Genomic DNA, 26,465 nt, shown 5'->3' on the forward strand with positions numbered 1-26,465 from the left:
CGTGAGATCCAACCTTATTGTTGGAAAGAAGGAAGCAGACGTTAAGTTTGAGGGACTGTAGTGCAAACCAACTGGTCGTTCATTTGGAGTAATAGAGGACTGTATTTTTCAGTTCCATCCAACCAACGTGCTCTTGTATCTATTATGTACCGGGCTTCATGCTGTTGCTGAAGATAGAAGTGAAAATTGAGTAATCTCTGTGCTGAGTTATAAAACTATAGAACAGTAGGTCTGGAGGGAACATAATTCCACCTTAGCAGAATTGGAAACTGAAACCCAGAAAGGGAAATGGCTTCCCTAAGGTTTTAATCAAGACTGAATGACTGGAAAGACTTCTACCAGCATTTCCTAGCTCACAAAGAACTGTTTCAATACAGCATCTTATTGATGTGGATTTATGAAGTGGTGTTCTGAAGAGAAGCAAGCTTGTGTGTACTCTCCTTCCCATCCAACAGTTGAGGAAACTGGAGTCCCAGAATGGGGGTCTTTCTAGGATCACATAGTGAGTCTGTCAGAGCTTTAGTGAGAACCCAATGACATCCCAAGTGTAAAGCCCACCCTCCCTTCATGTGTGTCCCCTGCAACTCACCCCTCCCCAGGTGCCAGGTAGGCAGCCTAGCACGGGGTCTCTGTGCCATCTGCCATTCATGGGCAGCCTACGTCCTGCTCTCTGCAGTGGCACTCCCCCTCAGGCATCTGCAGTCCCAGGGCACCTCATCTCTTGCTCCACTCCAGCAACCTCTCCCCATTAACCAGTTTCTAACTCTTCGGTCCCTGGGAGTGGCAGCCTCCTCTGGGGTCTGTGTGGTGCAGGAGAATCTCCTTAGGCTCCCAGGGGTCCTGTGTTCTGGGTGCAGAGAATCTCCTTTGCACCAGCGTCCCAAGTTCAAGTCTTAACTCTGCCCATGGCTTACTGGATGACGTTAGACAACTCACTGAGCGTCTCTGAGCATCAGTTTTCTCCCTTTTGGGGTTGGGGAAGTAGTCCCTACCTGTCCCGCATAGAGGGATCTGTGAGGGGACTTTGTAAAACATAATATACTGTCTAACCACAGGTGGTTTTAACGAATTCCTTTACTATTAGCTTGTAACAGATCAACATGCATTCTCTCCCAGGTGACACATTTACTTAACAAGGCCTTTTAATATCTTAGTTCAGAAGGCTCATGGTGGCTTTGCGGTGGTTGGTCAGGAAGGAGGCCCACTCTCTCCTGGAGACTGAGACTCCCTGCCCTTCTTGAACAGGCCTGGAAGAGGGGAGCTGTGTGGCTGGGGAGGTGTCCCCTCACTTTCTCTGTGATGTTGAGCAAGTCTCTGTCCCCCTCAGTGTCCCCCACCATGAAATGGATGTGGTTGAACTAGGTGGATATTGAGGGTCCTCCTGGCTCCAATATGGTGGGTTTGGGGAGGGCCTGCCAGAGCTGTTGAGGTGTGACTGCTGTTTACTATCTGTAGGCTTCCTGGAAAAGAACCGAGACACCCTGCATGGGGACATCATCCAGTTGGTGCACTCCTCCAGGAACAAGTTTATCAAGCAGATCTTCCAGGCCGACGTCGCCATGGTAAGCTGGGCACAGTTTCTGCTGTTGGGATAGGCCCCCGCAGGCCAGGCCTGGGTCTAGGCCCTGCCCTCGCCCAACAGCTTCAGCTGAGCCCCTCTGGCCACATAATGGGTATGGAGCTTTGCTGTGGCTCCAGGAGGGGCCTCAAAGGTGCTCCCATCTGGTCCTCTTATTGTACTAATTAGGGGATGTGGTTGGGGTGCAAGACCCAGAGAAGGGTCACCTGAGAGGTCACGGAGCAGAGCCGGTCAGGGCTCAGTTTACTGTGGGGGTCCACCCCCTGGAATCCAGCCACTAAAAGGAGCACGGGCAGAAGGAGTACATGCAGCCTGAAGGATATGGGGTGGGTGTGGGCACTCAAGGAAGCTGGCACAGAGGGTATGTCTGCACCAGCCCCAGAACCCATCAGACCATGGGAGAACTCCCCCTTCCACCTTTCCTTAGGCCCCAGGGTGAGAGTCTAGTGGATTTTCTTCTGCAGGGTTGCCTGCCTTTTTATTTTGTATTTTCCTCCTGTCCCATGGCTTCCTGGAGGGTGCATGGAAGGCTTCACGGGGAAGACAGCCCCCGCCCCCTCCAGGCCTGTCCAGGTGCCTGGCTGTCCCCTGCCCTCAGGACCACCAAGGCATCACAGAGCTTCCAGAACCCCAGACCTCTGCCTGAGGGTCCCCCTCTCTTGGTAGCGGATTTTGCGTGCTTTTGTGACCCGCCACATTCTCCTTGCCCCTCCTCTCCCCATGTCACCCTCCACCATGGTTCCTGTTGTAGTTTCTCTGTGGTTATTCATCGGGCACTCTATGCCACTCAGCAGCTGCTGCGAAGGTAAAAGATCCCAGCCCAGGGCTGAGGATGGCGGGAGAGGCCTCAGCGGCCTGGGTGGGACTTGGTCCTGAGCCCTCATGGTGCTGAGGCTTGGGGAAAGGGCAGGGCTTTTTCTTCTTTTTTTTGGAGTGTATTTTGTTTGGAGTGGTTTGTGGAGTGATTTTTGTGTTTGGTTTTTGAGTTACGTGTGCTGCAGGCATTTCTTTCTTCAAGGAGGAAACTGAGTCCTAGGAGAGGGGCGAGGCTTGCCCAAGGTCGTCTGGGAGCCAGGGGCAGAGCAGGGACTCGAAAGCAGATCTCCTAAGGCCCCTTAGAGGCATCAATCCCTGATACTTCCACCAGGCCCTGGTGGGTGCCTACAGCCACGCCTTGGTCAGATCCTCAGATAACCTTGCAAGGCAGGAGGCACAGGTGGCATTTTCTGCATTTTGCAGATGAGAGACTGAGACTGAGAGAGGGGATATGACTCATTCCAGGTGGCAGCATTCTGACGGGGAGCTGGGACTAGGAGACACCCTTCACCAGACCTCCTTCAGCCTGAAACAGCAGCCCTGTGTGTCCTTAGCTCTGGTTCAGGCTGTGGCTCCCACGGCTCTCTAGATCCCAAAGGTGCTGGGCACCCCTTAGCAACAGCATTGTGTTGTCAGCCCCTTGGCCTTCTTTTCCTCTGCAGCCCTGTATTTCCTCTGCCAAATGCTGACATCCTTCCATTTTGGCCCGATGCTGTGTCCCTCTTCCTTCCTGCCTGCCTGCCTGGCAGAGTTCTGAAACAATCCACACACTGCCGGCAGTAGACAGGGCATGCCAGGAGCAAGGAGCTTCTCTGGCTGGTGGCCTCTCCTCTCTGCCCGTGGGTCAGCCCTGGAACAGTCCCCACCCCCACTCACCCCTAAAAGAGCAACACCGTAGGCTGACCGACTGCTGGGGTGCATGCAGGGCTGATCTGAGAGAGGAGTCCCAGGCACTTGAAGCTCCAGCACCCGGGAGAGTCCCCACCTGAAGGCCCTGTGCTGGAAGGTGGCCGCACTGCTGAGACACGCATGGCTCTGGCCTGTCCCACTCTTTCCTCTTCTCCTACAGTCCCCCAGCCCCACTTGGTGGGCCCACTCATTCCTCCTGCTTTCAGCCATACTCCGGTTGAACCCCATCTTCCCCTCCTACCCGTTCTTCTCTCTCTTTTCAAAGCTTCTGGAGGCATCTGGGAACTCTCTGTGATGTTTTCTGCTCTAAGTTTCCTACCCCTGGGACTAGAACCCACTTACTGAGAAGTCATGGAGAGGTCAAAGTGCAGGAACCCCGAGTCTCCAGAAATGGGTCACTCCAGAAGTGTTAGGAGCAGAGAATTAGGATACAGCAGTGACCAATCCGTACCAATTATGTCTACTGGGCCTCTCTTCTGAGCCGGGCTATGAGCTAAGTACATACATTTATCACCGCATTCACTCCCCACTGCAAACTAGAGAGTAGTGACTATTACTCCACTTTACAGGTCAAGAAACCGGGGCCCAGGCTGGGAGTGGTGGCTTGCAGTTACGCTCCCGGCACTTTGGGAGGCTGAAGCAGGAGGATAGCTTAAGGCCAGGAGTTCAAGACCAGCCTGGGCTACATAATGAGACCGTGTCTCTACAAAAAAATTTAAAATTAGCTGAACATGGTGGTGAACACTTGTAGTCACAGCTACTTGGGGGACTGAGAAAAGACAATTCCTTGAGCCCAGGAGTTGGAGGTTGCAGTGAGTCATGATTGTGCTACTGCACTCCAGCCTGGGTGATGGAGTGAGACCCTCTCTAAAATTTAAAAAAGAAAGAAACTGGGGCCCAGAGAGGCTGAGTTGCTCGCTGAGGTCACACAACTTGTGACACAGCCGGGATTTAAGCCCAGGTCTTCCTCAGAGAGGAGCTTGTCCGCGGTCATATACAAGTGAGGGCTAAAGTGAAGTTTTCCAAGTCCTTGCTTTTTAAAAAATAATTTTAATTTTTTAAAATGTACTATAGTGGCTCCATAAACATCACATTTTAGGAAAGAAAATTACTTCGTAACTGCTAGAAACATGATGGCTTTTTAAAAAGAAGATGAAAATCAGCTTGGTTAATTGTGAGACATTGAATCACAGTTTATTCAACGACAGTGTGCCAGCGGCCCAAGCCACCTCTTGTAGTGATTGGAACTCCCACCATGGGCAGGTCCCCGAGTTTTCATCCTTTGGCTCCTACATCTGCCTTCTCTCACCAAAGCCCTTGCTGGTGAAGGGCCCAGCCCAGCTGTGATAAAGGCAGCTCTTCCAGGACATTGAGCACCCTCTGATTAATGCCTAAGCCCAGTCACATACCCTGGGGCCCCGAGTCCGAGGGACACATGTTCACTCTATGCAGGTGGCCTCCTGCCTGAGACTTCCCAGCCCCTTTCATGTCACCCTCTGGGGTCTTCCTCTCAGATCCTTTCTGGGGAGCATTTTACATTGGCCTTTGGACTTTTCACTTCCTTTACTCCATCTCCATCTGCAGACTATCCCAGAAAACAGCAATTACCAGGAAGGACAGCCTTTCCCCTCAATGAAATAAAACCAAATCAGAAACCCAGATGGCTACCTACAAACATTTATTGAGTACCTACTGTATGCCAGGCATTATCATGGGTCTTGGGGGATGTAGCAGTGAACAAAACAGAAAATGTGTCTGTCTTTATATAACTTTAGTTCCAGCAGAAGACGGGGTAGTTAGAAAGCCAAGACCAGGTGCAGTAGCTCGTACCTGTAATTCCAGCACTTTGGGAGGCCAAGGTGGGTGGATTGCTTGGGCTCAGGAGTTCGAGACCAGCCTGGGTGACATGGCAATATCTCATCTCTACAAAAATATAAAAATTGGGCATGGTGGCACATACCTATAGTCCCAGCTGAGGCGGGAGGCTTGAGCCTGGGAGGTTGGGGCTGCAATGAGCCAAGATCGTGCCACTATAATTCAGTCTGGGTGACAGTGAGACCTTGCCTCAAAAATGATAATAAATAGATAGACAGCCAATACATAAATAAAAGCTACAGTATATCAGATGGTGAGATGCGACATGGGGAAGGATTAAGGAGGGAGGAGTGTGGTGGTGGGGCTCTGTGATTTTCAGTGGTGGGGGGGTTCAGGAAAGGCCTGCCTGAGAAGCTGAGCAGGAGGTGAGGAAGAATGTGCCCAGCCACATTCCTGAGGAAGGGCTTTGCAGGGAGAGGGGACAGCAAGAACAGGTGCCCTGAGGTGCTTTGCAAGCCTCTGCCTGCATCCCAGGTATATCCCAGGCAGGGTGAGGAGGCTGGAGGGACTGGAGGGGAGGGAACAAGTGGTGTAAAGGCCAGAGGCTCCTGGAACTGGCTTCTGTGGGGCACTGGGCCTTCATGCAGAGTGAATCATGGAGCCAATGAGGATTCTGAGTGGGTAAGGGATGTGATTTTGTTTTAGCAGCCTCACTCAGGCTGCTACACTAAGAGTGGAGGGGTCCCAGGCACTTAAGCCTCCAGCACCCAGGAGAGTCCCTGTCTGAAGGCCCCGTGCTGTAGGGTGGCCACACAGGTGTGGCTCTGGGCTCTTCTACTCTTTCCTCTTCTTTAGCTCCCCAGTCTGAGGGGAGGGTGGCATGGAGTGTGGGGCATGGAAGCAAAGAGACTAGTTGGGGGGTTGCTGCAGGAATTTGAGAGCGATGCTGGTGGCTGGGACCAGGCTGACTGTGGAGGAAGTGGTAAGAAGGGGTTGGTTCTGGAAATATTTTGAACGTAGAGCCAGTAAGATCTGCAGATATATTGGATGTGACAGAAGAGGCACCAAGGAAAGTTGCTAGATGTTTGGCCAGAGCAACAGGAAGGTGGACAGTTTCTGTGAACGCATGGATGTCACCAGGAACCAATTCAACAGCGCTTCAGTAGATTGAAGTGTTGACTGTTACTTGTGCCAGGCAGGCCCTGGCCACGCAGCCATAGAAAGGCAGACCTGGCCAGTCCTCATGGGGCTCCCAGCCTGTCAAGGAGGACAGGCAGAAAGCAGGAGTTATATTGTGATGACCAAGACCAAAGACAGGCGTGTGTGTGCACGTGTGTGTGTGTGCATGTGGTGGTATGCTCCTGTGGTGTGCGTATGTGCATGCTGAGGTGTGTGTGTGTTGTATGTGTGCACATGCATGCATGTACTCATGTCAGGGCTGGGTACAGCCCAACTTGGACAGCTCCCCTCCAGTGACTGGGGTCACCCAGTGCTGCTGCTGGATCAAGTTCAAGGCAACCCCAGGGGCCACAGATCTGACCATCACCCTACCGCAGTGCAAAGACTCCCTAGCTTCTCTGGGCAAAATCCTAGAATATATTCCAAATACAACGAAATTGGAAAGCAGTGCCAATTTCAGAATAGCAGGCACTGGCTCTTTCTTGGAAGGCCTCATCACAGTCTGGTGGCATATTGCCGGAATTTAATATGGGCATAACACCTTTGTCCCCTGAAATACCTCACACATCTACATCTGCGCCCCTGGTTTTTGATGCTGTAGGATATCAGATGAAATGGTGACATTAAAAATCTTAAATCTTACAATAGTAATCAAATGAAGTCAAATCAAATAAAATAAGAAATTCTCAACCAAATGAAAGTGGCCAGGAAGACAATTACCAAGATGCTTTGGAACAGAACCTGGTCTCTGTGTCCAGCTCCTATCTGTCCTGCTGCTTGGCTTCCTGTTTGTTTGCAGCTCAGGCCTTCCCTGACTTCATCTTACAGTATTCTCAGAGGGGACCCCAGAAGGGCAGGGAGGCGCAGGGGGCTCGCAGGCTGCCGGGATCACCCAGGTAGCAGCTGCTGGAGCACAGTACCCCTCAGCGCGTCAGTGCCACAGTGAGGGGACAGGGTTTGGGGCGAAGCAGCTTGTGTGCCTTCTTAGGAGGATTAGCCAGGCCTGCCCTGCCCCCAGCCTGCTGCTACCAGCTAAGCCCCGGAGGAGAGAGGTCACAGCAGCTCCCGCCCCTCCTCCTGGGGCTTGCCCACAGGTTCCCAGAAGGCGGCACCACCTTTCCAGGTTGTTGTTTACTGAAACATGCCCTGACCTCTGATCCTTGTCACAGCCTGGTCAGATGGATAGATGGCATCACCTCCAGTTAGGAAACTGAGGCTCCACACCATTTAGTGACCTGCCCAAGGGCACACAGCTAGAAAGTGGAGGGCCAGGGCTTGAATCTAGGCTTATCTAACCCCTGTCTCTAGAGATGACCTCAGGGTCCTGAGGTGACCAAGTCTGATTACTCCTTTATACAGGGAGAGGGGGATGTGACTCAGAGAGGGGCGACCCCTTGCTCAGAGTCATCCAGCGCACCAGGGGTGGGGGCAGGCTCCCGACTTCCAGTGCAGAGATCTTCCTGCAGGGTTAATTTCCTCCTGGCCCAGAGGTGGTACCTTTGGAAATCCTGGAAGGCTTCCCAGAGGGGGTGTCTGGGGTCCATGCTCCAGCCCAGACTGTGGGGAGAGGCAGTTTGCAGGAAAACTTTGAATGCCGCCCTGTCCCTCAAACCCTGACCCCACTCCCCTCCCCTCCCACTTCCTACTGGGCGGCTCCTGGGAGGCTGGATTGGGGCAGGCACAGCCCCTCCTATCGCTGCCGTCCATCCCCCCAGGGCGCCGAGACCAGGAAGCGTTCACCCACACTCAGCAGCCAGTTCAAGCGGTCACTGGAGCTGCTGATGCGCACGCTGGGTGCCTGCCAGCCCTTCTTCGTGCGATGCATCAAGCCTAATGAGTTCAAGAAGCCCATGGTGAGTGGCCCTGGCCTGGGGTTGGCGGGTGGAGTCTGGGTGATATGGAGGGGCTGGGTCAAAAATGGGGTAGGGTGGGAGTGGATGATGTGAGACTTTGTCCCTTTGGGGAATGGGGGACACACAGGGAACTTATGAAACAAGGTCCCCTATTTACTGGAATTGGCAGGTGCCTCGGAAAGAGCCTAGACTCTGCAGGGGGTTTGCGGCAGGTTCAGATCCAGGCTCTACCACTTACAAGTGGCGACTGCAGACAAGGCACTTTCTTCTCTTATGCCTCAGTGTCCTCATAGATGGAAATGGGACTGACTGTACCTGCCTCCTGAGGCTATTCCATGCAATAATGCTTGCAGATGCCCACACCCAGCAAGTGCCCAGTGATTGGCAGCTGCGGTTCTTGCTAGAGCTGCTTCTTTGAAAGCCCCCTTCTCCTTTGGCCCAGCTCAACCACACCTCTTCCCGGAAGCCTCCCCAATCCCTCTGGCTGCTTGGGATATCCTCATTCTTGACTTTTCTCAGTAGCATTTGTTGGGCTCTTTCTGTGTGCCCGGCATAGGCTGGATTGTCAGTCCACAGCCTCCTTCAATCTTCTCAAATAGCATGTGAGAAAGGGGCTTGGTGATACCCGTTAGGGAGGTTGAGGGGCTCAGGCTGGGACCACCTCGCTGCAAGCCCTCTCCTTCCCCAGCACAGGCTCTGGGAGGGTTGTTTACCCCAGGCCTACAGGGAACCCTGGGGGAAGCTGGCGCCTCGGGATCTGGGTGGTGGGGAGGGAAGGAAGGCCAGGGAAAGTGGCCCGGAGGGAGAGGAAACAGGCTGCGGAAGCTGACAGCTGCAAGCGCTGTCCCCTCCCGCTGTCCCCTGCCTGGAAAACATTCCCCAGAGTGGACGAGGCCTGTCTCCTTTAGGACTCAGGTCTGCAGGGGCCTGAGGGTCGCAGAGGGCTCCAGTGAGCTCTCCCTCTAATGCAGGGGGTTCAGGGGACTAAGAACCCCCAGAGCAGTTGGGCACAGTCTCCCCTGACTCTGAAGTGGGAATCTTCTCTCAGCCCAGTCCTCAGCATATGTGGGACTGGGCCTTGCAACAGCCTCTTCGAGGTTCTCCTGCCTCCCTGGACTCCTGTCCTGCCTGCCCCAGCCCCCAACAACATTGTTCTCAAATGCAGACCTGGCCCAGTCTTTCCCTGCTCTAAACCTTCCCTGGATTCCATCATCCATGGATGAGGCTCCAACATAGTCCCACAGCCCAGCACCTGTCTTCTACATTTTCTCCCCAGCCCCTACACCACCCAAACCCCAGGGCCCTTCAAAAAATGTGCCTCTTCCTGAAGGCAGCTAGAAAGTTGTCTGAATAACTACAGATCTACAATGGCTGCAACGTGGAAGGTACTCCCTGGGGCGGTGCGGAGCACCCCTCGCCTATACAGCCATAACTTGGCCTGGACGAGCCTCTCTAGCTCCCCCAGCCTTTCCAACAAAGTCCTGTGCTTCCAGGCTTCCACACCTTTGCACAGGCTTACCTCCTCCAACCTTGTAATACTCCCCCTCCAGTCAGAGTTGCGGGGGTAAAGATGCCTCCTCCATGAAACCACCCCCGCCGCCTTGGGTGTCCCAAGGGGAATTAATCTGTGTCTTCTCTGTGCTCCCAAAGCACACAGCTCTACCATGACAGGCCTCACTTTATGCTATTTTGTGAGTTTGAGCTGCAAATCCAGGTGCCGGTCCTGGCTTTGCTCCTCCTGTGCCATGGGGCCTTGGCCTTCTGAGCCTTTGTCTGGGCTGGTCAAGTGCACAGCAGGGCCGCCTCCCAGCAGGAGCCTTGGCCCTGACACCCTTGGCTGTGTGTCTGGCAGCTGTTCGACCGACACCTGTGCGTGCGCCAGCTGCGGTACTCAGGGATGATGGAGACCATCCGAATCCGCCGAGCCGGCTACCCCATCCGCTACAGCTTCGTGGAGTTCGTGGAGCGGTACCGTGTGCTCCTGCCGGGCGTGAAGCCAGCCTACAAGCAGGTACAGGGCTCAGTGCACAGAGGGCAGGAGGGGAGGGTCCCAGCTCCGGCTGGGCAAAGGCCCCAATTTTCTTATGGGACCATGGGCGGGTCTTGACATCTGCTCAGCCTCTCAGGTGCAGTATGGAAGATTGGGGGTCCTTTATTGGAACGAATCAGTGGGCTTCAGTTGCTGTGTCCAGCTGGTGAGGACTTCACACATGATGGTATAAGGAACAAGACCAGGCCTGCCATGTGGGCCCTGGATGTCAGTTGTGAGAAAGGATTTTGCAATCATACCATCCAGCTGAGCTAAGGAGAAAACAGGCTCAGAGAAGGCAGGAACCAGCTGAGGTCACACTTCAAGTCAGGGGCAGAGCTCGGGAAGAGCCCTGCCACCCAGCCTCGGGGACACTCTGGAGGCCTTCCCACTGGCCCATTCCCTTGTGTACCCCACCCCCATTCCAGGGAGACCTTCGAGGGACATGCCAGCGCATGGCTGAGGCTGTGCTGGGCACCCACGATGACTGGCAGATCGGCAAAACCAAGATCTTTCTGAAGGTGAGCACAGACGCCTGCCTTGTGCTGCCTAGGGAGGCTGTGAATTCCCATCATGTGGGGTGGGGTGCTTGGGAGAGGGAGGCAGTGCTTTGAGATCCTTCCTGCCCAGCTGTGGTGTGGCTGGAGGAGCAGGTGGGATCTGGCCTCTCCGGTGGGGAAGGGGGAGTTGGTATTTGAGATCATCTGCCACCTGGGAATGGGGTCAGAGACTGACCACAGGTTGGAAACCACACGCCAGTGGTGAGCTGTCTCTCAGGCCCGCAGCAGGGAGGCAGGGGTGCTGCTTGCCTTGGGGCCCTTTCTGAGCCTCATTTTCCCATCTGTAAATTGGGGTATGCCTGTGTGAGGTCTCTTGAGTGTATCTTTATGTTCCTTTCTGTGGTTTCCTGCCTGGCCGGGTCCATCCCATGCTGGGGTCTGCAGCATGCCACCTGTCCGTCACTCTGTAGGGAGTTCAGCTCCCACTGCTGCCCGGGCAGCTGGGGAGGGATGCAGGAAGCGGGGCCGTGCAGGAGTCGTGGAGTTACAGCATTGGAGAGATGGTGGGAGTTGGCAGTGGCAGGGCACCCACAGAAGGGACAGTGCAAGCCCCATGCGCTGGGCTTCCCCATTTGCATTTCCGCTGTACTAGATTTCTGGCTGTCCCGGGTGACAGGGCAGGGCTCCTTCCTCTGGTGTGGGGGGTGGGGCCTGGTCACTCCAGCACAGCTACAGGAGGAACAAGAACCAGCCCTGAACTGGAGGGAACCTGAGGCCTCTTCTAATTCTTCTCCAGCCAAGGGGCTTCAGGCCAAGGCCCTTTCTCTCCTTGCACCTGCATTTCCTCATGGTCAAGATGTGACAAATGTTCCCTGCCTGTGCCTCCCACCGCTGTCAGCCAGAAGGCATGTTCTGTGTTCCAGGCCCTGGATGGGGGCTTTTCCTCCATGATATCATTTATTCTTTGAAACAGTCCTGTGGAGAAGGAAGTATTACGCCCATTTCACGGGCTCAGAGAGAAGTGAGTTGCCCGAAGCCAGGCTGCTAGGAAGCAGGGAGCAGGGCTTCCATCCTGGGAGGGGCTGATGCCCAGCCTCTGTGTGGGCAAAGTGGGGAAGGCAGGAATCACGATGGCATCTAGTGCCAGGGAACTCAGAGGAGCGCCATCAGCCCCTGACTTACACTGCTAGGCTCTTCCGATATGGCCATGGTTTTGGAAGTCCAAATATGTTCATTCATCCATTCATTCATTCAGAATGCCTTGGCTGAGCATCTCCTCTGTCCGAGCCCTGTGTGTCCATGATTATCTGATGGATGTGGCTCCCTCATGAGACTCTATCCTTCCCAGGGTCAGGGACCATGTCTCCCTGGTTCATTGTGGCAGCCCCCTCCCCTCCCCAGCACCTAGCACAGTGCTGGCACATGGCGACGTTTGATTCGTATATATTAAATGAACCAACGAAATTTTGTCCAGCTAGAGTGAGGGTTGGGATCTCAGAGATGAGGAGAGAGGGCTGGAGAAATTGGCAGGGCCTGGATCATGGGTGGCCTTTAGTGCCAGGGTGAGGAGCCCAGTATTGGCCTGGGGAACCATGTGTCACTGTAGGGTCACCATCCAGGTTGTGTTGAGGAGGGTCCCTCTGGCTGCTTCTGAAGGAGGGCCAGAGGGGGAGCCAGGGAGGCCGGGAGACCTTCGGTTAGGAGGCTGCTGCCAAGATTCAGGAGAGGAATGGCAATAGCCTGGCCCAGGTGAGAGACTGATGTGACAGAGATGTCTAGAAGCAGGGGACTTGGGCAGACTGACGATAGGGAAGAAGCCTTCCAACCCCATCCAGAGAGATTAGGCACCTTCTGCTCCATTTGTACTGCCTGGACCTCTAGGAAACAGCCACAACCCTATCTGTCCTGGTGGCTGTGGGAGGCTGCCCCAGGAGCCAGAGCTAGCTGGGAGCTCATATGGCCCAACTGAGTTCTAGACCTGGGCTCCCAATGAAAGAAGGGAGGCCCAGCTGGGACTGAGCAGGTGGTAGAGGAGACCTTGTAGGGCACTGCTCAGGAGCTCTGCCTCCTAGGACCACCATGACATGCTGCTGGAAGTGGAGCGGGACAAAGCCATCACTGACAGAGTCATCCTCCTCCAGAAGGTCATCCGGGGGTTCAAAGACAGGTGCGTGTTCCCAACAGGTCCTCTCCGCCTCAGCCCAAACTCAGGTGTATATGTGGTGCTTGGCTCACCTCTGCTCTGCCCACATGAACAATAGGAAAAGAAAAACATGTTTACCCATAAAACAAGTGCATACATACATAGCTTGCACACATGATCATGGAAACACAGAGGTACGTAGATACACGATTTACATGGACTTATTGTGCCATGTAAGCCAAATAATGCAATATATTCACCTACATACACACATGCACATGTAGATACATGAGACTCATGTGTGAGCCCACTGTTCATTTCAGATGCTGATGAAATTTTGCAAAGAGGAAATTTGAGATTTTATAAATTATTAATGCAAAATGTGTCTCATATTCTATGTAAGGGATATGTATACACCTGCAACAATTCACAAATATGCAGGACTGTCTCCAAAGTGTGAGTCAAGCTCTGCAAAAATCCCACAACCCACCCCTTTGTAGTTCATATGGTCAGTCTCTTCCTTCTTCCATCCATCCATCCAGCCATCCATTCATCCACCCACCTATTCACCCACCCTCCTACCCACCCACCCACCCATCCATCCATCCATTCATCCATCAATCCACCCATCCATCCATCCATCCATTTGTCCACCCACCTATTCACCCATCCACCTATCCATCCATCCATCCATTCATCCATCCACCCACCTATTCACCCACACACCTATCCATCCATCCATCCATTCACCCATGCATCCATCCATCCATCCATTCACCCACCCACTCATTCATCCACCCACCCACCCATCCATCCATCCATCCATTTGTCCACCCACCTATTCACCCATCCACCTATCCATCCATCCATCCATTCACCCACCCACTCACCCATCCACCAACCCACCCACCCACCCACTCATTCATCCACCCACCCATCCATCCATCCATCCATCCACCACCCCCCCCACTACCACAGTTGCTCATTTGCTTATGTGTGTCTCCAAGCATTGGCTTCTTGGCTCACTTGCACACTGACACACCTATCCTTCACTTTTCCTTTATTTATTTCTACCTTCAGCAGAAGCCCACTGGCTGCACGTAGTCTCTGTCATCTGTCAGGCTGAAGATGACTGTTTTCCTGTAGAAGCAGCCTGCTGTGTGCAGGAGGAATAGCACTGAGCTCACACAGAGTCAGTCAGAAGACAGGGGCTCTAGTCCCAACCTATCAAGTCTCAGTTGCCCCGTGTATTAAATGAGGAAGTTAGACTATTCGAAGCTTTTAATCTTTATATTATTTTAGTTACTTATTTGTTCATACATTTATTCATTCAACAAATACCTTTTGAATGTCTACCTTCATGGGCTTATGTGACAGGCCTGTGAGGCAGGCAGGGCAGGCATTATTCTACCCATTGTACAGATGTGGAAAGTGAGGCACAGAGTTTATGTGCCTTGCCCAAGATGCACAGAGGTTATGTGCCTTGCCCAAGGTCACACAGCCAGGAAGTCACAGAGCTGGGACTCAGCGTGTTCTCTGGATCCCAAACCTCCCTGTACCCTGGTTGCCTCTGGATACTGCTCTGAGACTCACTTGCACCACTACTGCTGTTTCAGGTCTAACTTCCTAAAGCTGAAGAACGCTGCCACACTGATCCAGAGGCACTGGCGGGGCCACAACTGCAGGAGGAACTACGGGCTGGTGAGCCTCCCCATGGGCTGTGCTTGCCCCAACAGGCCTTTGAACCCAGCCTTGCTGCCATGGCAGCGAGACTGGCCTGCACCCAGGCAGCGCAGCCTGGCCTCATTGGCCTCCTGCCACCGCCCTGGCCAGCCACTACCATTCCTCCAGCCTGAAGTCTGGATCTGGCTCTTGTGGCTTCTTCCAACTGGCCAGCAATGTTATTGCTCTCCTTCTGGAGTGTTTTTGGGGGAACACTCTGGGATTATTAGAGATCTCAGAGGGGGCTGGGATTGGCTGGGTCACATGGACCTCTGTGCAGCAGCTGGGCTTAGAGTTTGGGGGTGCTGGCTGGGAAGCAGACTGTTGGTTGCAGCTCCTGATCTGGGATTCTCTCAGGGGGACCCCAACTCAGGGAGAGTCAAGGTCACTTCTTAAAAATATGTTGCCTCAGAGGAGACAGAACTTTCTAACAATGGGGAGGCCCTAATCTGAGGGTGCTTCTCTGAGAGTGGAGGCCAGTGCCGTGAAAGCTGCAGGCAGGATCAGCCTGGAATGGGACAGAAGGCTCTGAGCATGGGGTGGCTGTCCTTGCAGATGCGTCTGGGCTTCCTGCGACTGCAGGCCCTGCACCGCTCCCGGAAGCTGCACCAGCAGTACCATCTGGCCCGCCAGCGAATCATTCAGTTCCAGGCCCGCTGCCGTGCCTACCTGGTGCGCAAGGCCTTCCGCCACCGCCTCTGGGCTGTGCTTACCGTGCAGGCCTATGCCCGGGGCATGATCGCCCGCAGGCTGCACCAACGCCTCAGGGCCGAGGTGAGGGAGCAAGTCCATAGCACCCACAGCTCTGAGCCCTGGCAGGGAGGTGTCCATGCATCACCCTCAAGTGTTGGCCAGGAAGCGGGGCTAGGGAGGGGACCTGCGGTTACGCCTGCTCTGAGGAGTGAACAAACCTGGGACCAGACCCCCATTTCCAACCTCCCAGCCAGCAGATTCCGTCACTCTTGGGAATCTCTGGGAGACCAAGGCAAATCTGACCAGGCTTTAGGTGGTGCCTCCAACCCTCTGGGTGACCTAGAGAATTTCTTGGTTGCCTCACTTGTCCTATCTGCCAAATTATTTGGCAGTCATGCCCAGCTCCAGAACTCAGAGTAGGGTTGGGTGGAGCTGGTGGGAATCCCTGTGACAACAGCAACACACATTTCCGTGCCCCTGAGATGCCCCTTCCCTCAGTACCTGCGGCGCCTCGAGGCTGAGAAAATGCGGCTGGCGGAGGAAGAGAAGCTCCGGAAGGAGATGAGCGCCAAGAAGGCCAAGGAGGAAGCCGAGCGCAAGCATCAGGTGAGCTGAGAGCCTCCAGGCGCCTCAGGTGTCCACTCGTCGGCTTGTCCCCTGCCTGAGGCTGACTGCTCGTCTGTCACCTGGCGCCTCAGCCTTCCTTCCGCATCCTTCAGAGTAGCTGCACTAGACCCGCTTGCCCAATGTTGCCTGAGTTCTTGCTGGGCACCTGGCCCTGTGCCATGCAAAAGGACAGAGGGCTGCGGTGGCTCCAGAGGAAGAGGCCCAGGCCCTCAGCAGCCCCTTTCTAGTTGAGAGACAGCACCCTGATAAAAGCCCCAGCCAACTAATGGCACAAGGGTGCCATGCTGCCCGATAGAGAGCCGCCAGCCATGGTGGCAAGTGCCATGCTGCCTGATAGAGAGCTGCCAGCCACAGTAGCAAGTGAACACTTGCGGCATGGCCTGTCCGAATGATACAGTGCTGTAAGTGTGAAATACACACTAGATTCTGAAGAGTTGGTGGGAAAAAATGAATATAAAATATCTCGGTATTATTTTTATAATGTGGATTACATGCTAAGATAGTATTTGGGAAATATTGAGTTAAATAAAATATATTACTAAGATTAATCCCACCTATTCCTTTTTGCATTTTAAAACGTGGCTACAACATGGGTGGCTCGCATTATATTTCTATAAGGCAGCAGTGGTCTAGAGCCTCAAGCCAGTGGCTCTGGGATGTCTGAGTTGGCGTGGTCCACATGGAGCAGGCTGCCTGGAGAAGGTGGCTCCCCGAGAGCCCTGAAGGACGGGCAGGATTGCTGTTTGGCTTGTGGAGAGGCCTCTGAGTGGCACAGAAGTGGGGAAGTCAGAGGCTCCATTCTCCCCAGTCGGCAGGAGGTGGCGGACTGAGGCTCTGGCTGCCTCAGCGGCTCCCCAGAGAGAACTTGTTCCCTGAGGCTGTGGCACTGGGGGCTGACCCCCTGTCTTCTGTGTCACCCCAACCGCCCAGGAGCGCCTGGCCCAGCTGGCTCGTGAGGACGCCGAGCGGGAGCTGAAGGAGAAGGAGGCTGCTCGGCGGAAGAAGGAGCTCCTGGAGCAGATGGAACGGGCCCGCCACGAGCCTGTCAATCACTCAGACATGGTGGACAAGATGTTTGGCTTCCTGGGGACTTCAGGCGGCCTGCCAGGCCAGGAGGGCCAGGCACCTAGTGGCTTTGAGGTACCAGGCTGGGGACAGGGGCTCCAGAGGCCCCCACATGCTGCTTCTGCTGATCCTCCCTCCTCCTATGCCTTTGGACTTAAACCCTACCCAGCCCCTCTGAGCAGTAGGGAGCAGGATGACCTGGGCCAGGGCCTGTCCCTCTCCAAGGCCGTTCTCAAGGGTTTTTTTTTTTTTTTTTTTTTTTGGACATGGGGTCTCACTGTGTCACTAAGGCTGGAGTGCAGTAGCATGATCACAGCTCACTGCAGCCTTGAACTCCTGGGCTCAGGCAGTCCTCCTGCCTGAGCTTCCCAAGTAGCTGGGACTTCAGGGCATGCCTCTTGTCTCCTTCAGGACCTGGAGCGAGGGCGGAGGGAGATGGTGGAGGAGGACCTGGATGCAGCCCTGCCCCTGCCTGACGAGGATGAGGAGGACCTCTCTGAGTATAAATTTGCCAAGTTTGCTGCCACCTACTTCCAGGGGACAACCACACACTCCTATACCCGGCGGCCGCTCAAACAGCCACTGCTCTACCATGATGATGAGGGGGACCAGCTGGTGAGGCCTGCCTGCCACTAGGTCACTGCTAGACAGGGCCAGGGCTGGGGCTGTGGACTCTGCTGCTGGTGGTGGCTGTAGGTGCTGAGAGTGGTGGATCCCTGGGGGCCAGGGACCAGGTCTGACTATAGCCTTCACTGTGGCGCCCAGCCTGAGGCCTGACCATGCAGTAGGGGGTCAGCCCTCTCCCCAAACCACCAGTTCATTTTGATGGCTTTAGCAATGCCTTCCTCTCTGGACCCTGACATGCACACTCTGCCCCAGGCAGCCCTGGCGGTCTGGATCACCATCCTCCGGTTTATGGGGGACCTCCCTGAGCCCAAGTACCACACCGCCATGAGTGATGGCAGCGAGAAGATCCCTGTGATGACCAAGATTTATGAGACCCTGGGCAAGAAGACATATAAGAGGGAGCTGCAGGCCCTGCAGGGCGAGGGCGAGGTGAGGCCAAGGTGCCCTCTGGCTGATGTCCCTCCCAGGCTGATGGGGAGGGCTGCTGGCATTGCCAGCCTTGGGCTCCTCTGCAGAAAAAGGCTCCTATAATTCATCTTTGCCTCACTGATCCTGCCTCCCACCCTCCTTTGTCTACTGTGGGAACAAATGTGTGAAACTTTTATAAAGTTCTGACCATAGCTGAGGGGCCTCGTGGCAGAGCAGACAGGGACTTTGCAGTTGGAGCCAGCTCTTGTACTATGTTTTTCTGAGTCTCAGTTTTCCTGACTGCCAGTTGGCTGGTGGGGGCGCAAGTGTAGAGGTGAGCGGGTGGTGGGTGGCATTGTGGGGGCACCCTGTAAGCTTCATGTGGAGGCGAGATGGTCCCCCACATAGTCCTGCTGTCAGGGGGTCTTGTCAATGCTTTCTGCTCAGCTACTTGACCCTGATCCCTGCTGGTCCTGCAGGCCCAGCTCCCCGAGGGCCAGAAGAAGAGCAGTGTGAGGCACAAGCTGGTGCATTTGACCCTGAAAAAGAAGTCCAAGCTCACAGAGGAGGTGAGAGTAGACTCTGGGGGTCTGGCAGCCCACAGGTGGCTGCCTTAGGTGGCTTAGGCTGGAGCACAGCTGAGCTGGGGGCCCCCGGGAGCAGGAGCAGGAGTGGACACTGTCTATCCTCAGGGGTCTTGGCTGGCCAGGGACAGGACAACATGGGTGGGTTGGTGGGTGATCAGGCAGACAGGAGTGCCTGAAGAAGGTGGGATCTCAGGTTGGGGTGGGGAAGGGCTTCCTAGAGGGGCACTGAGAGCCCAAGAGGCCGTAAGGCACAGGTGAGAGGGAGCACACCTTCAGCCAGGGCACCGACCCGAGATACTTAGTCCAAGGATCTTTGAGGCATGGGAGCTTCTCTGTGGGACAAGAGTGTTCACGAAGCATGGACGGTATTAATTTATTTGAATTCATTCTTCAGTCACCTTGCCTTTGCTGGGCACTGTCCCAGTCCTTGTGCTCTGGGCTTGTCCAGGCTGGTGTGTACGTGGCAGGGGAGGATGCAGGTGAGAGACAGACACAAACCAAGGCATTCACAGCCCACATGTGCACATGCCAGTTCCTCTACCTGAAACACCCCCTTTCTCTGCCTGGGGTCACCTCCTCTAGGAAGCCTCCCCAAGCCCTCCACTGCAGAGTCAGGGGCTTCCACTTCACCTCTACCCTCATCTTGTCCCCACCTGGGGCACACATCTAGCCTTGCAGGTGCGTGGCCTCAGATTTGAGTCTTATATCTGCTGCTCAGTATTTAAGGGACCCATGGAAGAAAATGGCCACTCTGTGGGGTCCTGGGAAGATGGTGGAAATGGCATCTGAGGGTGTTCAGTAAACATGAGGGCCTTCCATGGTGTTCCCTGTCTGCAGCACCCGCTCCTGCTGCTCAACTCTCACTCACTCCATCCTCTGGCCAGAGCTCGGGCCTTGTGCTGTGGGCTGTGTGGGACGAGAGAAGCATCTCATAAGAACCAGTGTGAGGCTGGTCACATCAGGGATAAGGGTGTCGGTGGCAGGGTGATGGTGACTGGTGGTTGGAACCTGAGGTATACTCCAGGTGCCACAGTTATGTGTGTGGGGGCCATCCCAGAGAGATAGGGGTCCTGCTTGGAGTCAGAGGAGCAGGTCCGTGTGCTGGCTAAGAGGACCTCCCTGGGGTGCAGGGTATTGAGGACACGGCAGAGGATCTCTGTCCCCAGAAGCGGGTGACACTGGGCCAGTGTGCCCAGCTGTGTGGGCCAGTTATTGGCCCAGCATCTGCTGTGCACGTGGTGGGGGTAATGACAGTGGTGGGGAGCCCGGTTCTTCTGCTCTCTCCTTAGATTCTGCTTTCTGGGGAGCAGGCAGCCTCAGGTGCTGGTGCCCTGGCTGGCAGAGGCAATGCCCCTAACTTCACCTGCCCTGTCCTCTCCTTTGGCCCAGGTGACTAAGAGACTGCACGACGGGGAGTCCACAGTGCAGGGCAACAGCATGCTGGAGGACCGGCCCACCTCCAACCTGGAGAAGCTGCACTTCATCATCGGCAACGGCATTCTGCGGCCAGCGCTCCGGTCAGTGCTGGGATGCAAAAAAGTTGTTCCTATTTCCTGGAGGGTCTTGCCTTGAAGTTAATGGCTGCTGACTGATCAGAGTGGTGGTCGCTGAAGGTTGGGATGGCCGTGGCAGTTCCTTAGTAAGACAGCAGTGACATTTGCTGCATACATGGACTCTTCCTTCCACACAAAATTTCTCTGTAGCATGCAATGCTGTTTGACAGCATTTTACCCACAGTAGAACTTCTTTCAAAATTGGAGTCAATCCTCTCAAACCCTGCTGTTGCTTTATCATTTAAGTTGATGCAATATTCTAAATCCTCTGTTGTCATTTCAACAATGTTCACAGCATCTTCGCCAGTAGATTCCATTTCAAGAAACAACTTTCTTTGCTCATCCATAAGAGGCAACGCCTCATCCACTGAAGTTTGATCATGACATGGCAGCAACGCAGTCACATCTTCAGGCCCCATTTCTCATTCTAGTTCTCTTGCTATTTATTTCCACCACATCTGCAGTTACTTCCTCTTGAAGTCTTGAACCCCTTAGTCATTCATGAAGGTTGGAATCCCCTTCTTGTAAACTCCTATTTATGTTAATAATTTGACCTCCTTCCATGAATCATGAATGTTCTGAATGGCATCTAGAATAGTGAACACTTTCCAGAAGGTTTTCAGTGGATTTTACCCAGATCCACCAGAGGAATCACTATCTATGGCAGCTATAGTCTTACAAAATGTCCTTTTTTTTTTTTTTTGAGATGGAGTCTTGCTCTTGTAGCTCAGACTGGAGTGCAATGCCACAATCTCAGCTCACTGCAACCTCTGCCTCCTGAGTTCAAGCAATTCTCCTCCCTCAGCCTCCTGAGTAGCTGGGATTATAGGCGCCTGCCACCACGCCCAGCTAATTTTTGTATTTTTTTTTTAGTAGAGACGGGGTTTTGCTATGTTGGTCAGGCTGGTCTTGAACTCCTGACCTCATGATCTGCCCGCCTTGGCCTCCCAAAGTGCTGGGGTAACAGGTGTAAGCCACCACACCAGCCTAAATGTATTTCTTAAATAAGACTTGAAAGCCAAAATTACTCCTTGATCCATAGGCTACAGAATGGATGTTGTATTAGCAGCCATGAAAACAACATTACTCTCCTTGTACATCATTCCTAAGGGTCCTGGAATGATGGATGTTTGGAATGGTCAATGAGCATTGGCTTCAATTTAAAGTTAGCAGCTGCATTAGCTCCTGACAGGAGAGTCAGCCTGGGCTTTGAAGACTTGATGCCAGGCATTGACTTCTCTCTAGCTATGAAAGTCCAGATGACATCTTTTTACAATAGAAGGCTGTTTCATCTACATGGAGAATCTGTTGTTGAATGTAACCACCTTCATCAATGGTATTAGCTAGACCTTCTGGAAAACTTGTTGCAGCTTCTCCATCAGCACTTGTTGCTTTACCTTCCACTTTTATATTTTGGAGACAGCTTCTTGCCTTAAACCTCATGAAGCAATCTCTGTGAGCTTCCAACTTATCTTCTCCAACTTCTTCATCTCTCTCAGCCTCCATAGAGTTGAAGAGAGTTAGAGCCTTCCTCTAGATTAGGCTTTGGCTTAAGAGAATGTTGTGGCTGGTTTGATCTATTCAGACCCCCTAAAATTTTCTCCATATCAGCAAATAAGGCTGTTTCACTTTCCTATCGTATGTGTTCACTGGAGTAGCATTTTTGATGTCTTTCAGGAACTATTCCTTTGCATTCACAGCTTGGTTAACTGCTTGGCACAAGAGCCCCAGCTTTTGGTCTGCTTCGGCTTTCCTCTCTAATCATTTCTAGCTTTTGATTTAAAGTGAAAAATGTGTGACGCTGCCTTTCACTTGAACACCCAGAGGCCATCGTAGGGTTATTAGTTGTTCTAATTTCAATATGATTGTGTCTCGGGGAATCGGGAGGCCTGAGGAGAGGGAGAGAGGGGAATGGCTGGTTGGTAGAGCAGTCAGAACACACCTAACATTTAGCAGTTGGGTCTGCCATTTTCTGTGGGCATGGTTCATGGAGCACAAAGCAATTACAATAGGAACATTAAAGATTGCGGATCACAGATCACCATAGCAAATCTAATAATCATGAAAGAGTTTGGAATATTTCTAGAATTGCCAAAATGTGACAGAAAGTGAAGTGAACACATGCTGTTGGAGAAATGGGGCTGGTGGGCTTGCTCCATGCAGGGTCGCCATAAACCAATTTGTAAAAATGCAACGTCCGTGAAGTGTAATAAAGTGAAGTACAAGAAAAAGAGGTGTGCCTGCAGTAGTGACCTCATACATAGGCTTGTGGGAAGATAAAGCTAAAATGTGTGTAGCACAAGACCTGGAGCATAGTAAGCGCCCTGTGGATGGTAGCTTTGATCATCATCCAACATGCATTTCCTGCTTTAACCCCCTGCCGCCAGCTCACCTGCAGTCACCCACCCTGGGCCCATGGTCAGGGTTACTGTGGGCTGCGTGCCTGGGAATCCTGCAAGTACTTCCTTCCCCCCAGGCCCAGGAGAGGCCTTTACCCAGGTCCCTGGGGTTTTGGGGAGTTGAAGGGAAGACCCAGGAGTCACCAGGAGCCACCAAAAAATCAACTCAGCTGGTGGAGGGCTAGGACTTTTCTGAGAACAGTCTCTGCACAGGACAGGTCAGTCGGGAGAGCTGATGCTATGAATGTGTGTGTGCTGGTTGGGAGGACAGCAGGATCGGGCGGGGATCGAGCCCCACTTTCCTGATGGGGAAACTGAGGTCCAGAGTAGGGAAGAGACTTGCCCAGGGGTCACTTGACCTCCTACCTCTTGCCAGGCCCCCCTTTCATTGCTCCTCAAGGCCAATCACTACTTCACCAGAGGTGGCCAGACCACCCAGGGTCACCTGCCAACAGGAGGAAAAGGCAGCTGCTGCAGGCATGTCTCAGGGGCAAGAATTTGCCTCCAAATTATCTCACCATCATAGCTAAAGCTGACACTTCTAGAAAACACAGTGCCAGGAGCCCTGAACCAAGAGTCCAAAGGCTGAGGTGTCAGTTCTTTGAAGGGCCTTGCACGGCTAATCCCTCTCTGCTCTCGGCCTCGGTCCCCCCATCTGTAAAGTGAATGGGGACTCCCAGCTGCAGGTGATAACATTTCACTAGTCTGTGGCAAGGTGAGAAAAGGAGGGATGTTTCTAAAACTAAGCTTGTTTTCTTTAAAGAGATTTTGCCCTTCCTACATTTGGAATATTTAAAATTACCTTTGTTTATGAAATAATTGGGATCTAGATAGTGGGCAGGTTGTGGGTGTTATAAATGTTCTCATTTATCATGATAAAAAATGGGTAACTTCCAAATTTACTTTGAAATTGTAAACTCAAAACTGGTGAGCCACTGAATTAGGTAATCCCAGCCCTGTCCTTTGAGAGAGAAGAGCAGCAGTGAGTGCCCCCTGGCGGTCACTGCATCGTCATGGATCCTGCCCTTGTCCTGGAACAGGTAGCTGCAGTCTTAGAGTATCCAGTTTGCAGAAGAGAAGAGCTGTTGCCAAGAACAAGGACAGCAGTAGTTGCAGGTGGCATTTATAAGGGGCTCACTATACCTGGCACTATGCTAGGTGCGTCATAAGCCTTGGCTCATTCATCTTCACAGCAGACTTGTAAGGATTCCTTTAAAATGAACACCAAAAATTACCTTGATTGTTTTCATCCCATTACAAAAGTCATACATTCAAACAGTATAGACATATGCCTTAAATGTTCAAACATCACAGAAATATACCAGAGACAAAGTTTCTACTCATTCCATCCCCCATTGACACCCCAGGATGCTTTTCCTGTTTCTGCTCTGTCTGTTGCCATGGGTAGAAGCTGTACCTGCTGCCACGTCTATGGGCTGGTGTCAGAGAGGAGAACTCACCTGCTTGGGCCACCACTGGTCAGGAAGGAGGCGAGGCAGTGACTGTGCTGCTCATCAGCATGGTCACCAGTAGTCGTGGCCGCTGAGTCCAGAGCAGGATACTCACCACCCTGGATGGTGGGACCCTGGCTGTGGGATCTGGATCGGAGTTGGAGATGTGCTTTATGCCTAATGATCCTGTCTCCAAAGTCAGAGCTGCCACCTAGCGTCACTCTGCCTCCTCCTGGGTGGTCTTGGCAAATTGGAGAGGACAGCTATGTGGTGTCCCACCGTCTGCTGGGAGGAGGTGGGGGCCGGGGCTGTTCTCTGGGTGATTCCCTCTCCCTTGCCCCACTGCCTGTCCAGGGATGAGATCTACTGCCAGATCAGCAAGCAGCTGACACACAACCCCTCCAAGAGCAGCTATGCCCGGGGCTGGATCCTCGTGTCTCTCTGTGTCGGCTGTTTCGCCCCCTCCGAGAAGTTTGTCAAGGTAGGAAAGTGCTTGGCCTCCTGGAGTGGAAAGGGGAGCCAGGCCCTGTCCCAGCACTGTGGGGAGAGCAAGAGCCAGGGGCTCCAAAGGGCCTGGTCACAAGGCCCACCTGGCCACCCCACCAGCTGGGCCCCATCTTCCTAGCACCCCCTCCTTGCGGGAAGCCACTGCTTTGCCCCACACTCCCCTCAGCACCATTCTACTTTGGAGGACGCTGAATCTGACAGGAGCATGTCCTGGGCCCTCTGCACCATTGTCTTGGGGCAGGCCCTGAGCTCTGGGGTTAGAGTGGAGCAGGTCATGGCAGAACTAACCTGACTGGCTGATGCTGTAAAGGGGTATGGGGAGGAGCCACTAGGCTGAGCTAGGGGGAGGTTGGGGAGGCTGCAGATGTGGCTGGAAATAGGCAGTGGAGGTGTGAGGGTAGGGAAGCCACCGAAAGCAGCCTGGCCTGGAGGAGCAGCCTCCCAGTGGCGGGGAAGGCCTGGAGGCTGCCCTCACAAAACACATGGTGAGCCCTGGGGCCGCAGTGGGGCTGCTTCAGTGGGTGCTCTGGCTGCAGTACCTGCGGAACTTCATCCATGGGGGCCCTCCTGGCTATGCCCCGTACTGTGAGGAGCGCCTGAGGAGGACCTTTGTCAATGGAACACGGACACAGCCGCCCAGCTGGCTGGAGCTGCAGGTTCGTGCGTGTGAGTGCATGTGCTTGAGTGCGTGTGCGCACGAGTGTGTGCTTGTGTGTGCGTGTACGTGTGTGCTCTTGTGTGTGTATGTGTGTGCATGCATGTGCATGAGTGCGTGTGTGCTTGTGTGTGTGTCCAGTGCACTCAGGTGCCCCAGAAACACTCCCTGCTTCGGGACTCTGTGGTTCCTCAAGCACCCACCCTCAAGTTCTGGAATCCCAGGCCCATGGGAGCAGAAAAGCTCCCAAAGGATAAGGGAGTTCATTTGCTGGACTTATGGTCAAGGTGACTTGCGCAAGGGAGAGTCCCTCTGTGTCTCAATGGCTTTACCTGCCACATGGTAAAGGTTATAGGAAGTGAATCAGAGGCCCCTGGCCCATGTCAGTCCTGACTTCTCAATCCCAGGCCCTGGCTTAGGGGTTCTAAAGGTCCCATTGGGGTGGGGTGCACAGCAGGGCTCCCTAGACACCTGTGACAGGGACAGGCAGTGTCCCAGTGAGGTGCTGGGGCCTGGGGCTCCGGGGAAGCTCCCACCCCACAGAAAACAGAGAGCCAGAGTCCAGAGGGGCAAGTGGGTCTGAAGGGAAGGGACCCCACAAACCCTCTTGGGGCACTTCCAGGCCACCAAGTCCAAGAAGCCAATCATGTTGCCTGTGACATTCATGGACGGGACCACCAAGACCCTGCTGACAGACTCAGCGACCACTGCCAAGGAGCTCTGCAACGCGCTGGCCGACAAGATCTCTCTCAAGGACCGCTTCGGGTTCTCCCTCTACATTGCCCTGTTTGACAAGGTATGGCCTCCCGTATGAGCCTCCTCCCAGCCCCACTCCGGGCAGTCCAGTGCTGCCTCCTACTGGCCGGGGCTACTCACCCTAGAGCACCTCGACTTCCCCCTGAGCCCTCTGCCCGACTCCTTAGAACCGCCCAGAGCTCCTCAGCACCAGAGAGAAAACCCAGCAGTAGGATGCCCTCAGCCCTGCATGCCCAGGCCCAGTTATCCTCTCCTGGAGCTGAAGGAAGGGTATGGCACAGGGAGATGGGAGGCCTGCGCAGCCCTCGCGTGCAAATGGGAATGGAATTCCCTGTCCGGTTGCTATGGCGGCTGATGGAGAAAGTCCTCAGCAAGCGGGAATTCCTTCACACTTGGCCCTCAAGCAGCAGGAACAAGGGCAACCCGCAGACTCACCTCGGAGGTGGGAGCCGCCTCAGCGGAGCGGGACGTGGGGCTTGGGTGATTTTGCCTCCACCCCCGGCAACACCGTGCGCAGCAGAGGGGCCCCTGCCCGCACGCGCAGGGAGGTACCTTGTGACTGGACACAGTTTGCCTGGATTTTTTTCACCGA

General features: G+C 53.9%; 1 protein-coding gene across 5 annotated transcripts in view; it reads left to right on the top strand.

Moving 5' to 3' along the window:
- The window catches only part of MYO7A (myosin VIIA), a 90,896-nt gene that overhangs the window by 39,538 nt on the left and 24,893 nt on the right, over positions 1-26,465 (top strand). For all 5 annotated transcript variants that reach the window (XM_032259152.1, XM_032259150.1, XM_032259148.1 and 2 more), the window contains 16 exons: positions 1,456-1,562; positions 8,014-8,151; positions 10,004-10,162; positions 10,609-10,701; positions 12,753-12,847; positions 14,440-14,524; positions 15,101-15,319; positions 15,737-15,844; positions 16,796-17,005; positions 17,342-17,545; positions 17,810-17,986; positions 18,445-18,534; positions 19,942-20,069; positions 24,310-24,436; positions 24,999-25,118; positions 25,740-25,913. In XM_032259152.1, the coding sequence (XP_032115043.1) occupies positions 1,456-1,562; positions 8,014-8,151; positions 10,004-10,162; positions 10,609-10,701; positions 12,753-12,847; positions 14,440-14,524; positions 15,101-15,319; positions 15,737-15,844; positions 16,796-17,005; positions 17,342-17,545; positions 17,810-17,986; positions 18,445-18,534; positions 19,942-20,069; positions 24,310-24,436; positions 24,999-25,118; positions 25,740-25,913 (2,234 nt within the window). The remainder of the gene's footprint in view (positions 1-1,455; positions 1,563-8,013; positions 8,152-10,003; positions 10,163-10,608; positions 10,702-12,752; positions 12,848-14,439; positions 14,525-15,100; positions 15,320-15,736; positions 15,845-16,795; positions 17,006-17,341; positions 17,546-17,809; positions 17,987-18,444; positions 18,535-19,941; positions 20,070-24,309; positions 24,437-24,998; positions 25,119-25,739; positions 25,914-26,465) is intronic.

Source organism: Sapajus apella, unplaced genomic scaffold, assembly GCF_009761245.1.
Source record: "Sapajus apella isolate SASKATOON/1434 unplaced genomic scaffold, GSC_monkey_1.0 scaffold106, whole genome shotgun sequence".
Classification (NCBI taxonomy): Eukaryota; Metazoa; Chordata; class Mammalia; order Primates; family Cebidae; genus Sapajus; species Sapajus apella.